Source organism: Elephantulus edwardii, unplaced genomic scaffold (assembly GCF_000299155.1).
Source record: "Elephantulus edwardii isolate Elephantulus edwardi_28Jun2011 unplaced genomic scaffold, EleEdw1.0 scaffold00048, whole genome shotgun sequence".
NCBI classification, from domain to species: Eukaryota; Metazoa; Chordata; class Mammalia; order Macroscelidea; family Macroscelididae; genus Elephantulus; species Elephantulus edwardii.
Window position 1 is genome coordinate 17,956,480 of NW_006399798.1, and position 12,848 is coordinate 17,969,327.

Sequence of the window (12,848 nt, forward strand, 5' to 3'; positions counted from 1 at the left end):
GGATATCGGGATTAAAGCATTAACTAGCCCTGTTACGGAGGCAGCCCTACGTGACCCTCGACCTCTGACCCAGCTCCTCGTTTCCGGGTGAGGCTTCCTCTCCCGCCCCTCCAGCGAAGGGCTGACCCACGGCGCGTGGGCGGGGCTGTATGGGCGGCGGTTAGGGGCGGGGCTTTCTAGGGGCGGGTCTCGCGAGGGGCGGGATTTGAGGAGGTGTCCTAACATTGGGCTAGGAGATGCAGGCGGGGCCTAATTCACGGCTGGGTTGGGCGGAGCAAGGGATAGTTGCAGCCTCTGGGTAAGCTGGGCTTCAGCAGGCAAACTTGAGGCGGCCGGGGGCGGCTGGCCGGTGCGAAGCAGATCCCGGATAAGGACTTTCCACTGTAGGAACGGAATCGGGATCGACCGTAGCCCAAACCGGGTCAGCGAACTCAAGAACTTGGAGTAGGAAATCCCGGAACCAGGATCAACAGCCCCCAGAATTCGGATTGTCAGAACCCGGAATTTAGATCAGAAAGTCCCGGAGCACGGAAGACAGGGTGCGGAGTGGACTCGGCGCGAAGCACGGAGTCCGGATCACAACCCCGCCGGACGGGACGGAGCGATGTCGGGTCGTGGCGCGGGCGGGTTCCCGCTGCCCCCGCTGAGCCCCGGCGGCGGCGCGGTGGCCGCGGCCTTGGGGGCGCCGCCTCCCCCTGCGGGACCCGGCATGCTGCCTGGACCGGCGCTCAGGGGACCAGTGCCGCCTGGAGGCGTCGGGGGCCCCGGGGCCGCCGCCTTCCGCCCCATGGGGCCCGCGGGCCCCGCAGCGCCGTACCAGGTAAGGAGGCACTTCGCGGAGCCGCAAAGGCGCCCGGGCAGCGGCGCAGGGCGCTGGGCGGGAGCCCCCTGGGCCTTGCACAGGGAACTCGGAGGAGATGTGGAGGGCAGGACCAGGGGTCCCCAGAGTTTGTCCTGGTGGGTGGTGCAGGAGTTGGGGGAAAGCTTGAGCGGGTTTCTGGAGTGGAGGGTTTGACGCAGTTGAGACGGCCCGGGGGTTCTGTTGAGCTTTGCGTGGCGGTAATGTTAAAGTGCTCAGCTCCTGACCTGTAGGTCGGGGGTTCGAACCCACCAGCTGCTCCGCGGAAGACTTGTTTGATAACCTGTAAGGGACAGTCTGCTCTGGCTTATGTGAGTCTGAATCCAAGCTGCCGGTTTGGCTTGGTTTGGGGGGGTTGGGGGTGGTGGCAGATCTGTGAAGCTGGAATTCTAAGCCACTGAAAGGCGGAGTTGTGGGTAGTGAAAGTGTGGGTCCCGAAGTCTAGTGTAGGTCCTGGAGTGGGGGGGTTCCTGGGAAGTCATGAGAAAGTTTTCTAAAAATGGGTGGCTCAGGGCCCCCGCTGAAAAGCTGGGGTTTCCGTGCCTCCGTCGCACCCCACGCCGCCCTGGTTTGTAGTCGGGATCTGGCGGAATGGAACGTGCCCTGTCCTGTTGGCCCATGTGTTCCGAGATGGCTCCCAGCTGCTAAGGAGGAAGAAGAGCCTGGCGGCCTAAATGGGAGGCAGAGGCCAGCGCAAGGGGAGGGACGGCTGGGGGTGGGCCTGGGTTCGACCAGAGACGGTGGTGGCAGAGGAAGAAGTGAAGCCCAGCCTCGTGACAGGCCATCCCGGCCTTCTTCTTGGCTTGGTGCCTGTTGAAATAGTGTCCACCAGTTGATCTGCCTGGAGGAGCAGTGAGCCCCAGCGATCTAGGGCTGGGAGGACAGGGGGGACAGGGGAGTCGCTTCAAAGCTCTCCACTTGCCCCGACTCCTCTGAGAAAGGTCATTGAGAGGCAGAGAGGCTTGATCCTCGGGGTCTCTGCCGGATCCCAAAATCTGAACTTTTTATCCACTTTAGTTTTACTTTAGCTCCAGGTTCTCACATACCATGTGTCCCCACGTTCGGCACTGGCTTCAGGTCACCCTGCAGAGACCCCAGAAATGGGACTCATGGGTGTGTGCAGGAGCCCTCACTTTCTAAAGGAATATAACTGGGAAGAGGGACCCTACTTGGGCTTCATCCCTTCCCTAAAAGAATACAAAAGGTCAGGGTGTGTGGATGGGCCCAGGGTTCCAGCGGAAGTCCATCTTTCCCGCCTGGCACTTCCCCTTAGGATGGCCCAGGTGTCCCTGAGGGGCCTCTGCATGGACCGTCCTTGCTACGACCTGGACAGTGGGTTTCCCTTTGGGCCTTCAGTCTCAGACCGGAAGTGGGCAGAAGCCTTGCCAGTTCCCTTGGCGAGCACCTGTGGGAAACTGGCCTTGGGAAGCCCCGGCTAGAATCGATCCCACAAAGTTCTATGAGGAGTGTCTTTGGAACTGTAGCCAAGCCAGCTGGTTGCTCATGTCTCCTGGGGCTTGTGGTGGGAGACTAGGAGATGGCACTGACCCCCTGCCTCCTGAGCTTTCTGTCCCACCTGTGGATATGGAGAGAGACCCCAACTTCTTTAGCGAGTTTGGGAGGTGGGGACGGAGGCTCTGCTTGCCCTGTTTCCAAATGAGGTTGTATGGCTTCTAGGAGAAGCAACTTGACAAGTGAGGCGCGAGCGGAGCCCCTATCCATCAGGACCCCTGAGGGGAGTTGCAAGAAAAGCGATTTGAGGGCCTGACTGGGTCAGTGAGTCCACTGAAAGAACCCACCCACCACTTGTTCTCCCTGTGCATCCCAGTCAGCGAGGGCCTTCAGAAAATCAGAACCGTGCACACTCACAGCCACACCAGGGGCTGCTGGTTCACTGCACAGAGTTCAGAACACTTCTGCTCATGGGGAGTGTGTTCTCTAACCAAGGCTGTGACCCAGACCCCGCGAACATCAAGTCCCCAGGCTCACGGCATGAAGAACGTGCTCTCCTGAGCCCCACATTTTCAGGTCCACAGCATCGGGCCCAGCCACCTGCCACTGCGGCGTGGAAAGAGGGGCCAAAGAGGGGTGGTTACTGCATGTTTCTGCGGCTCAAGGGGTTAAGTCAAGCCTACCTGGCCAAGCTGCAGGCAGAGTTGGGAAGGTGGAGAGCTGAGAGTTCTGGGCCGTTCAGTGGTTTCTTCTTGCTTGGTTTGTTTTAATTCCTGGGTAGTTTTTTTGAAGCAGGAGTGGTACTTTGAAGCCCAGGTATGGGGCTTGGCAGAGTCAGGCTGGGACTCCTAGAACTGTTAAGCAGCCTTCCCTTGGGCTCTCAGGGAGCTGGGGGATCTGAGCCTGGGAAGCCTAGAGCAGATGTCTGGGTGGAACCCATTGGAGGCCCTGCCTCTTGTCTTGGGACTTTCTGTTACCTGAACATCTGCGCAGGAGGGGTGGGTGGTGCTGAAGAGCTTTTGTGAACACCCTATTGTGTAGCTTGGTGGGGACCTCAGGACCTGCTCCTTCGATTGTTCCTTCAGCTGGAAGGTTTGGGACTTGGGTTTATAGCTGTGGCCACAACTGAATTTGTTTTCTGTAATCTACGGCTGTGGCTCATGCACATGGAGAAACAGGCTGTCTTTTGCCTGTCAACAGTTCGGATGAACTTCTTGATGTGGAGAGACTGTGGCAGGATGCCCAGGGCCTCAGAGCCCCCCGCATTTAACTCCTCACCTTCCCAAACGTGCGCCTTCACTCAGCTCTGCTACAGGGTGGGTTCACACTCAGGATTCTGTCCATCTCTGCTTCTGGTCAAGACAAGACTGCTCCTTTGGGGTTGACACATGGGGTTAGGGCTAGATAAAGAGGTGCAGGAAGATGGTCCTCTCCAAGGGGCCAGAAGGGCGTCCTTTTGAATGGTGCTTATCCCCACCCAGCCTGGCTCTGCTGGCTGGCTAGTTGTACTCATTGCATAATCTGGGCCCTGGGGCCAGCCCTGCGAAGCTGCCAGGGACAGCATGTGCAAGGCAGAGCTGCCAAACAGGCCTCGCAGGCAGCAGCCCCGGGAAGGGGGCTGGGCGGAGGGGACACCCAGATGGGCTCCACAGAAATGTTGAGGACCTGAGACTCAGGTGGGAAACCCTCTAGCATCCTGAGGAAGCCACCTGTCACCTGAATTCCTTCTGCTGACTTCCTGATCCTTGCTTCAGACAGCCTTCTCCGTGTTCTCTACTTTGAGATTGCGAAGTTTCCCTTGAGCCAGGGCCAGCAAGGACTTCCAGGTGGTGCCCAGCCTGCGGGCACAGTCCAGGTGCCAGCTGTTCTCCCTACCAGCGGTCACTCAGGAGCAGCAGCTTCTCTTTTGGGGTCTTCTGGGAGTAGGGACTGGAGCAGTAGGGAGATAAGAGAAGGGTCCAGCTCTGTATTGAGGGAAGGGCCACACTCTGATTTGTGGAGACCAGAAGGCCTGTGGATGCTAGTGGTTGGGACATACTCTACACCATCCTGTCAACAGCTTGCTCCCCAGGGTGCTGCAGCTGTGGGCTTGTCACCCCCCCGGACGGCCCTGGCCTCAGTGCAGGGAGGCTCTGCCCTGCGTCTCAGGCCTTAGCAAGCTGTCCGCTTCCTCCGTCACACCACATCTTTTATCCTTGCCCTTGGGTATCACCCCTTGCCTTGCTGTCCTCAGCTTCGCCCTCTTCCAGTTGGGGAAGTTGTATGGCGTTTCCCAGGAGGCCATTTGAGGGCCTAGAGTATCTCAGAGAGTGAGGTGCTGAGGCGGAGAGGGAACTCGAGCAGCTCCCCAGGCCCCTCTGGCAGGCAGGATTCTCCTCCCACTTGGGCTCTGGCAGCCCTGCACTCACCTCATTAGCTGGCATGACTGCCAGGGCAGGAGGGGGCGGGCCAGGTGTGGTTTACACTTCTGCTTTTAGGCGCCTGCTCCCCTTTGTCTCTTTCCTGGTACTCCACCCCTGGGCGCTGCAGTGTGCTACCCGGGGCCAGCCTGCTGAGGGGATGGAGGGAACGGGCTTCAGGCCCCGGTGGGCCCCGCCACTGACCTACATCCCCCCGCCGGGCCACTTCTCCCAGCGGCCTGGTATGACCCCAGGGAGCCGGATGCCCATGGCCAGCTTGCAGGTGGGACCCCCTGCCGGCTCCCCATTTGGCACAGCTGCTCCACTTCGACCTGGTATGCCACCCACCATGATGGACCCATTCCGAAAACGTCTGCTCGTGCCCCAGCCCCAGCCCCCGATGCCTGCCCAGCGCCGGGGGTAAGACCTTCCTGTCTCTCCCACCCTGAGAGTTTCCTTCAACCCCAAGACCTGAGGACGGAGGATTTCATTTCCCTTGGTGGGGGAGAGCCTTGGATGATGAAGGGGTGGAATGGGAGGGATGCAGGTGTCCTTTGGGCAGTGATTTCTTAAATGGGTTTCTTGCCTTACCAGGCTGAAGAGGAGGAAGATGGCAGATAAAGTTCTACCTCAGCGAGTGAGTGTGTTGGGGCACCTTGGACGGATGGCTGAGGGTGGAGGGGCCCCTTCTCCCTGGCCCTGAGCTCGAAGAGGAGGGGGCCAAGCTGTTGCTGACGTATCCCTTCTCCTCAAGATTCGAGAGCTTGTTCCCGAGTCTCAGGCCTACATGGATCTCTTGGCCTTTGAGCGAAAGCTGGACCAGACCATTGCACGCAAGCGGATGGAAATCCAGGAGGCCATCAAAAAGCCTCTGACGGTACGTGCAGCCCTGACACCTCCCACCCCCCACCTTCCCCAGACTGCTTTCTGGGGGCCAAGCAAGGGTCTGCATCCTTCACACTCCATGATAGTACTCATTTCCTAAGGGAGGAACTTGGCTTAATGTTGGGGCCAGCATATTCTTTAAATGACATGCAAAATGCTAGAAAATACTTCACATGTTGTAAAGTTAAGTATTATGAGATTTTTGTTTCAAATATTTTTATGTATGTGTGTGTATTTGCTGAGTTGGGACTTACAATGTACATCCAGTGGTTGGTTGTGAACAAAAGTAACGAATTGACTAGATTGGAGAATAAATAAGCATCGTTCGTTCCAGTGGGTTTTTTGCCTTTAAAAGAGAGGTATTAATAACCTAGAATAATCCCCAGGGTGGTGAAAGCTTTCCAGAAGGCCTGCATGTTAGGGAACCGTGAGGAGTGTTTGAGTTTCACTTAAAATATGAACCTCAAAATATCTAGTGGAATTTTGGGGTAGGGGGTGGGGTTTGGGGAGGTGCGGGGGGAGGGGTTGTGTACCAATGAGGGAGTTTTTCTTTTGCTTTTCAAGGAGAGGAGCAAAGGAGGGGGGAGGGGCTTGTGCGGGGAGAAGGGTGCAACAATGAATGAATGGAATCCCAAAATCTCTGTAGATGTTCATTGAAATGAAAAATAAACAACCTAAATTTAAAAAAAAAAAATCTAGTGGAAACCTGTTGTACTTCTGGTGTACCACCGCCCCCTTGATTCCGAATCCTCAGTACTGTAACCATGTCCTCATATAATTGTGAGCTCCTTCAGGGCTTGTATTGGGTGGTGCTTCTTCACTTCCCAGGCGCAGGGAAGTGCTGCACCATAATCAACACAAGTCTGATTGTTGAATGAGAGAATACAGGGAGACTGGGGAGCATTGTTTTTTTAGTGTGGTCCACCTGTGGCTGATGGTCTTTTTTTTTTCTTTTTCTTTTTTTTTTAGCAAAAGCGGAAGCTTCGAATATATATTTCCAACACCTTCAGTCCCAGCAAGGCTGAAGGTGATGGTTCAGGAACTGCAGGGACCCCGGGGGGAACCCCAGCAGGCGATAAGGTGGCTTCCTGGGAGCTCCGAGTAGAGGGCAAACTGCTGGATGATGTGAGTTGGGGTGCCTGGAGAGATGACTTTTGTGGCCTGAACTCAGCCAGACAGTTGAGCAGCCGTAGAAGTTGCACCACAGGAGAGGCCCAGGCTGGCTCTAAGCCATGTCTGTAGGAAGAAAGCCGGGCAGGCTCTTCCTGATAAGCGTTACATCCTCAGAAACCTGGTGGAAGGTCATTCTGAGTTGGAACAGACTGGATGGCAGTGTTTGAGGTTTTTATGTGGGTGTTTTTTTTAAGCGGTATCTGAAGCATTGTGGTGGCAGAGTGTAACAACGTATTGCTTTACTAGCCAAAAGGTCTGTGTTTCAAAACCATCAGCTCCTCCAGATAAAGATGGGCAGTCTCCTCCTGTAAAAATGTATTTACAGAGGGTTGATATGAGTCAGAACCAGCTAGAACACTGCGGGCTGTTTAGGTTAAGCCTTGTCTGGTTCGCATGTCTATTACCACCCTTTCCTGGAGGTGGCAGTAGACGAAGGAGTACCAGCACATCATGTTGATTTTGAGGGATGGAGACTTGCGTGTGCCACAGTTAAACTGTGCTGTGAAGTCTTCAGGGGCTGATTTTTCAGTAGATTATCAGGCCGGATGAATCTGATGTTTCATTTAGTAGCCAAATGGTTTTATACCACCTGGGGACTCTTAATTTGCAGAGCCCTTATTGCCAGTGACGGTGGCTGTGGGGAGAACCCTTTGGCTCCAGTCTGTCTTTTTCCGAGTCTGTCTTCCTGAAGGAATCAATCCTAAGTATCCTGATTTTAGGGCTGAAAAGATGCACCTCCTTTTCTGGCCTTAGCACAGCTTTGGGCTTAAGAGGGAATTGGGCAATGCCTCCCATCTCATGCCCCTTTCTACTCCCAGCCTAGCAAACAGAAAAGGAAGTTTTCCTCCTTCTTTAAGAGCCTCGTCATTGAGCTGGATAAGGACCTGTATGGGCCTGACAACCACCTGGTGGAGGTGAGTACAGCCCCGAGGTATGAGAAAAGGGGCCTCTGAGGATAGAAGCTCGGATAATGGACCTGTTGGGTGGACAGATGTGGCCTTGCTCCCCATGCTTATTCACACTTACTCCCTCCTCCGTCAGTGGCACCGGATGCCCACTACCCAGGAGACAGATGGCTTCCAGGTGAAACGGCCTGGAGACCTCAATGTCAAATGCACCCTTCTGCTCATGCTGGATCATCAGGTGATGCCGGGGATTGTCTGGGCGGAGTCTTATCCAGGGGAAGGGGGCCGGCTCCTATTGTCAAGGACCCCCTCTTCTGATTCTCCTCCGTCCCACCCCAGCCTCCCCAGTACAAGCTGGACCCCCGACTGGCACGGCTGCTCGGAGTGCACACACAGACGAGGGCTGCCATCATGCAGGCCTTGTGGCTTTACATCAAACACAACCAGCTGCAGGACGGGCACGAGCGCGAGTTTATCAACTGCAACCGCTACTTCCGCCAGGTGCGCCAAGACCACCTCTCCCTGCTGCTGTAGAGCCCACCCTCTTCAGCCTGCTGCTCACTGACCCTGGAGTGTTCTGGCCTTTGATACTCTGCAGATCTTCAGCTGTGGGCGACTCCGCTTCTCTGAGATTCCCATGAAGCTGGCTGGCTTGCTACAGCATCCAGACCCCATCGTCATCAACCATGTCATTAGGTAAATTGATGGAAGTAGGGGTGAGAGAGAGCTCTTGTAGGAGAATCACCTCTGGCTTGATTGGAAGCTGGAGACAAACAGGTTTAGCTGCTTGCTCCCCAGCCCTGAGCAGAGATCAGGCTCCAGGTGGGTGAATGACTACAGCCCTGGCCTCCCCCTTCCCTATCTCAGCGTGGACCCTAATGACCAGAAGAAAACTGCCTGCTATGACATCGACGTGGAGGTGGATGACCCACTGAAGGCCCAGATGAGCAATTTTTTGGCCTCAACCACCAACCAGCAGGAGATTGCCTCCCTAGATGTCAAGGTGGAGTGTCTGCCTCCACGACTTCCTCTAGGGGCCCAAGGCGAGGGCAGCGGGCTGCTGGACAGTTCTCTACACTAGTGCCTCATAGATGGGTAGGACTCAGCTTGGGATAGATCCCTGGGGGAGGGAGGGGCTCAGTGTGACACCAGTATCCTCTCTTCCAGATCCACGAGACCATTGAGTCTATCAACCAGCTGAAGACCCAGAGAGATTTCATGCTCAGCTTCAGCACTGATCCCCAGGACTTCATCCAGGAGTGGCTCCGTTCCCAGCGCCGGGATCTCAAGGTGGGCACTCCTTCCCCAGGTTAAAGTCCAGGTGAAGGCTCCTCTCAGCTCCAGGGGCAGGCTGACTTGTGGGTGGGCAGTTCACTATGGCCTTTCCTCTCTCTGCATGCAGATCATCACTGATGTAATTGGGAATCCTGAGGAGGAAAGACGAGCTGCCTTCTACCACCAGCCATGGGCCCAGGAAGCAGTAGGGAGGCACATCTTTGCCAAGGTGAGGCCCGGCCCCTTTTCTCTCCTCTCAGATTGTGAGGAGCTGAGGTTGCAACTGTCACATTTCCCTTTCCAGGTGCAGCAGCGCAGGCAGGAACTGGAACAGGTGCTGGGAATTCGCCTGACCTAACTCAGGGAGCATTTCCTTCCTAGCTCTGGAGCCATCCCGGCCTCAGCCTGGAAGAGGCCAGCAACATGTAGGATAAGAACGGGGTGAAGGGTGTCTCCTCTCACCCTCCATCCCCAACTTAGTTTCATAAATGTAGTGGTAGGATTCCTTGTTGCTTGGGTCCCCAAAGCCTTATTACTTACTTTATGCATTGGCTTTAATTGGGTTCATAACAGATGCCTCCTCTGTCCCCTGCAGGCAGGCCCAGGTAGGACTGCTGGAGGTCGTGCTGGGACTTTGTAACTGAGACACTTCAGAACCAAAGGCTGCTGGGTTTGCATGTTTACAGACTCCCTCTTGGGGCTCTGGGCAAGGAAGGGGGCCCAGCCCAGACTCTTCCTAGCCTTCCTAAACCAAAGTTCTTCACCATTCCTACAAGCCCAGCCTTGCTGCTGGTTTGTTTTTTGTTTCTTTCTTTTCCTTTGGGTATTTGCACTATTTTGGGAGCAGGTTTTTCTATGCGGGAGCCACTTTTTTTGTACAGGGGTTAAGTTGAGATTTTCCAGGGAGCCCTATTTGGTGCCTCCTCCCTTTCTTTCCTCAATCTATGCAAGCGGCTCCAGCCGCCATCATCTCCTGGGGTGCCAGAGGACTGTCTCCCCAGCTTCTTGGGTCCAGGGAGGTAATGCCTCGCAGAGGGAGGGGACACTCCAGTTCTCTAGCATGGCCTAAAGTGTCGGATATGCATGATGAAGGGGCCACCAAGGTCAGGGTAGGGAGAGGATTGTTGCCCTATGGAATTGGGTATGTCAAGTGCCACTTCTGGCAAGTTTGGAAATTTCAAAATAAATCCTTTTGTGTAAGAGTGGTGCCCAGAACTGGTCATTAAAAAGTCCTACAGAGCTTATACCACAGAGTTTTATTTGGGGTAGTCAAAGAGAATGTGCACCTCACTTCCAGAGCTTCTTGATGGACATGTTTTTTTCACTATCCTTCTGCATGACCTGGAGAGAGAGAGCATGCAAGCACACGTTGTTTTAAACTGAGTGAATGCACGCCTAAGCCCACTGCCTTAGAGGCCCCACCAGCAAAGGGAGAAGGGCTGGGACATGTACCTTGGCTACTGCCATCTCGAAGTCCTCTTGGGTGACATGGACTCGTCGTTCTCGCAGGGCATACATGCCAGCTTCTGTGCACACACCCTGGGCAGGGGAAGGAAGATGAGGCATGGCTCTTGTCCTCCCTCCCTACCCCAGCATGGCCCTTGAACCCACACATCCAGGCTCTACCTCCTATTTTCCAATTACCTTCACTTCAGCCCCCGAAGCTCCTGGCATGAGTTCAGCAATTTTTCTCAGGTTGATCCCCCGGGTCAGATTCATTTTCCTAGAGTGGATCTTCAAAATGTCCAGCCGGGCCTAGAGACCAGAGAGATGAGAGGTCTGAGCCTCGTCCTTCCACATCTAGAGCCAGAGCCTCTCCCAGCATGACCAGTCACAAACCTCTTCATTGGGTGGTGGGAATTCAATTTTTCTGTCAATACGCCCAGGGCGAAGCAGTGCGGAGTCCAAGATATCAATCCTATTAGTAGCCATGATGACCTGGATGGAAAGGGGTTGGTGCCATCAACCAAGTTCATCCCCAGCCTGCCAGTCGCCTGGCCCCCCTGCTGGCTCACCCTGAGCCTGGCACCACATCACCTTGATATTCTTAGTGGCCTCAAAACCATCTAGCTGGTTGAGTAGCTCTAACATGGTACGCTGCACTTCACTGTCCCCTCCAGAGCCACCTTCCAGCCGTGAGGAACCAATGGAGTCAATTTCATCCATGAAGATGATGGAGGGTGCGTGCTCACGTGCCATTACGAACAGCTCTCTCACCATCCTTGCTCCTGTGTGGAGGGCAAGCTGGCATTAGGGAACTGACAACCTCTGTCGCCACCCCACTTCCACTTCTCATGTTTCTGGCCAGTTACCTTCCCCAATGAATTTCTGTACCAATTCAGAGCCAGAGACACGAATGAAGGTGCAGTCTGTATGATGAGCCACAGCTCGGGCCAAGAGTGTCTTGCCAGTGCCGGGGGGCCCATAGAGCAGTACCCCCTGAAAAGAAAAAGCAGAACTCAGGGCATAAAGTTGGCCCTTCATTCCAATCCTGTGGGCACTGAGCGCTGGCTGTATGCTGGACACTAAGGACACAAATAAGCAGCGTCCCTTCCAGAGCTAAACCAGACACTCATTTCACAAGCAAGTCCTGCTCCTTACCTTGGGCTGTGCAATACCCAAGGCTTCAAAGAGCTCGGGATGTTTAACAGGCAGCTCAATAACTTCCTTGATCTCCTTGATCTGCTTATCCAGTCCACCTATCATCTCATAGGTCGAGTCTGGTACTTTTTCCACCATCATCAAAGACACTAGCGGATCCACCTTGTTAGGCAGGATCTTGTGCAGGGTGTAGCTGTCATTTCTTAGAGCCACCCGGCAGTTGGGTGTCACCTAGGTTAGGGGAGCAAGGAGTTTTAGAAAGTGGTGTGGTGGGGGCTGACCCTGACCCCACCCCTCCTGCGATACTCACATCATTGATGTCAATGTTCTTGTCCACATCTACAACAAACTTGCCTTCAGGATGTACCTGAAACAAAATGGGTTTATAACCTTCCTTCAGTCACCAAATCACGAATTCCCTTCAGGAAAACCCATCAGAGTCCTAGAATAAAAGCACTATCCTTGCAAAGCCACATGCAGAGGGGCAAGGAACATAACAAGCACGTGGTTCTTGTTATGCTTCACCTTAACCAACACTTTCTTCTTATCCATCGCTCGGACAACTTCCCCCACATAGGAGCCCTGTTCCTGCAGCAGCTGTAGCTCCTCTCGCAAGAGTCGAACTAGGTAGGAAACACAGACAGCAGTTTGTGAAAACACAGACTGAACCTTCTTCCAACCTGTCCCCTCTCTCACAACTCAATTTAGCAAACATGAACCAAGCACTTAATAGTTTTAGAAAGAAAATCATGCACACGTCAAATCTTGTTCAAAGAAAATCACGTCAAACAATGTCAATAGAAACACAAGCACTTCTGTGGAGCCTCAAGCAGGGAGATGCAGAGCCTTCTGTCCTGCCCCCTCACCTTTAGCATTTAACTCATTCCTCTGTGCCTGCAGCCTCCGGAGGTTCTGGCTCTTGTCATTCACAATCAGCTGTAGAAGACAAGGGACAAAGTGTACCACCCAAAGACAGAAGGTGGTGGGATACTGGTCAAAACCCTTCACGGGTGGGCATGAGAAAAGCCCAAGTTCTAGTCAGGCTGCTGCCACTTAAACAGCTTAGGTAAAGTTAGACCAACCCACTGAAAATAGATGTTTCACTGCAAATGTATGTAATATCATCTTCTGTTTCCTTTTCAACTATTTTAACACATTGCCGCACACTTGTAAATTGATGACGTGCTTCTTGTTGTTATGTTCTGTCGAGTTGTTTGCGACTCATAGCGACCCTATGTACAACAGCCCTAAACCCTGCTCTATCCTGTGCCAATCTCATTGCCTCCGACACACCCATCC

At 54.2% G+C, this 12,848-nt stretch overlaps 2 protein-coding genes across 7 annotated transcripts in view; one reads left to right on the forward strand and one right to left on the reverse strand.

Annotated features, from left to right (window-relative positions):
- The first annotated feature begins 509 nt into the window (after positions 1 to 509).
- SMARCD2 (SWI/SNF related, matrix associated, actin dependent regulator of chromatin, subfamily d, member 2) lies at positions 510 to 9,731 on the forward strand. 3 transcript variants are annotated; one of them, XM_006886285.1, is made up of 14 exons: positions 605 to 660; positions 772 to 820; positions 4,946 to 5,130; positions 5,305 to 5,347; positions 5,465 to 5,587; positions 6,565 to 6,720; positions 7,587 to 7,682; positions 7,810 to 7,911; positions 8,013 to 8,174; positions 8,272 to 8,369; positions 8,541 to 8,676; positions 8,841 to 8,963; positions 9,076 to 9,177; positions 9,253 to 9,731. In XM_006886285.1, the coding sequence occupies exons 1-14, from the start codon at positions 605 to 607 to the stop codon at positions 9,304 to 9,306; spliced, it is 1,485 nt and encodes a 494-aa protein (XP_006886347.1). In that variant the 3' UTR covers positions 9,307 to 9,731. The 3 variants fall into 3 exon arrangements, with proteins under 3 accessions (XP_006886346.1, XP_006886347.1, XP_006886348.1); XM_006886284.1 differs by having other exon boundaries at positions 510 to 820; XM_006886286.1 differs by lacking the exons at positions 605 to 660; positions 772 to 820 and adding an exon at positions 3,949 to 3,987 and having other exon boundaries at positions 9,253 to 9,306.
- Positions 9,732 to 10,178: 447 nt separating this feature from the next.
- Positions 10,179 to 12,848, reverse strand: part of PSMC5 (proteasome (prosome, macropain) 26S subunit, ATPase, 5) — a 9,142-nt gene continuing 6,472 nt past the window's right edge. For 2 of the 4 annotated variants that reach the window (XM_006886288.1, XM_006886289.1), the window contains exons 3-12: positions 12,416 to 12,485; positions 12,075 to 12,172; positions 11,860 to 11,916; positions 11,550 to 11,780; positions 11,261 to 11,387; positions 10,986 to 11,176; positions 10,788 to 10,886; positions 10,593 to 10,703; positions 10,401 to 10,487; positions 10,179 to 10,289 (exon numbers count right to left, since the gene is read on the reverse strand). In XM_006886288.1, coding sequence (XP_006886350.1) covers positions 10,236 to 10,289; positions 10,401 to 10,487; positions 10,593 to 10,703; positions 10,788 to 10,886; positions 10,986 to 11,176; positions 11,261 to 11,387; positions 11,550 to 11,780; positions 11,860 to 11,916; positions 12,075 to 12,172; positions 12,416 to 12,485 — 1,125 coding nt within the window. In that variant the 3' untranslated portion in view covers positions 10,179 to 10,235. The remainder of the gene's footprint in view (positions 10,290 to 10,400; positions 10,488 to 10,592; positions 10,704 to 10,787; positions 10,887 to 10,985; positions 11,177 to 11,260; positions 11,388 to 11,549; positions 11,781 to 11,859; positions 11,917 to 12,074; positions 12,173 to 12,415; positions 12,486 to 12,848) is intronic. The other 2 variants (XM_006886290.1, XM_006886291.1) reach the window with 1 other exon arrangement.

What these genes read in the sequence shown, in the direction of transcription:
- SMARCD2 (XM_006886284.1), top strand. Translation starts at nt 605, where the DNA reads ATGTCGGGTCGTGGCGCGGGCGGGTTCCCGCTGCCCCCGCTGAGCCCC. An exon ending in ATAAAGTTCTACCTCAGCGA is followed by an intron (nt 5,348 to 5,464) that starts GTGAGTGTGTTG and finishes CTTCTCCTCAAG; the next exon opens with ATTCGAGAGCTTGTTCCCGA. An exon ending in CCCAGCGCCGGGATCTCAAG is followed by an intron (nt 8,964 to 9,075) that starts GTGGGCACTCCT and finishes CTCTGCATGCAG; the next exon opens with ATCATCACTGATGTAATTGG.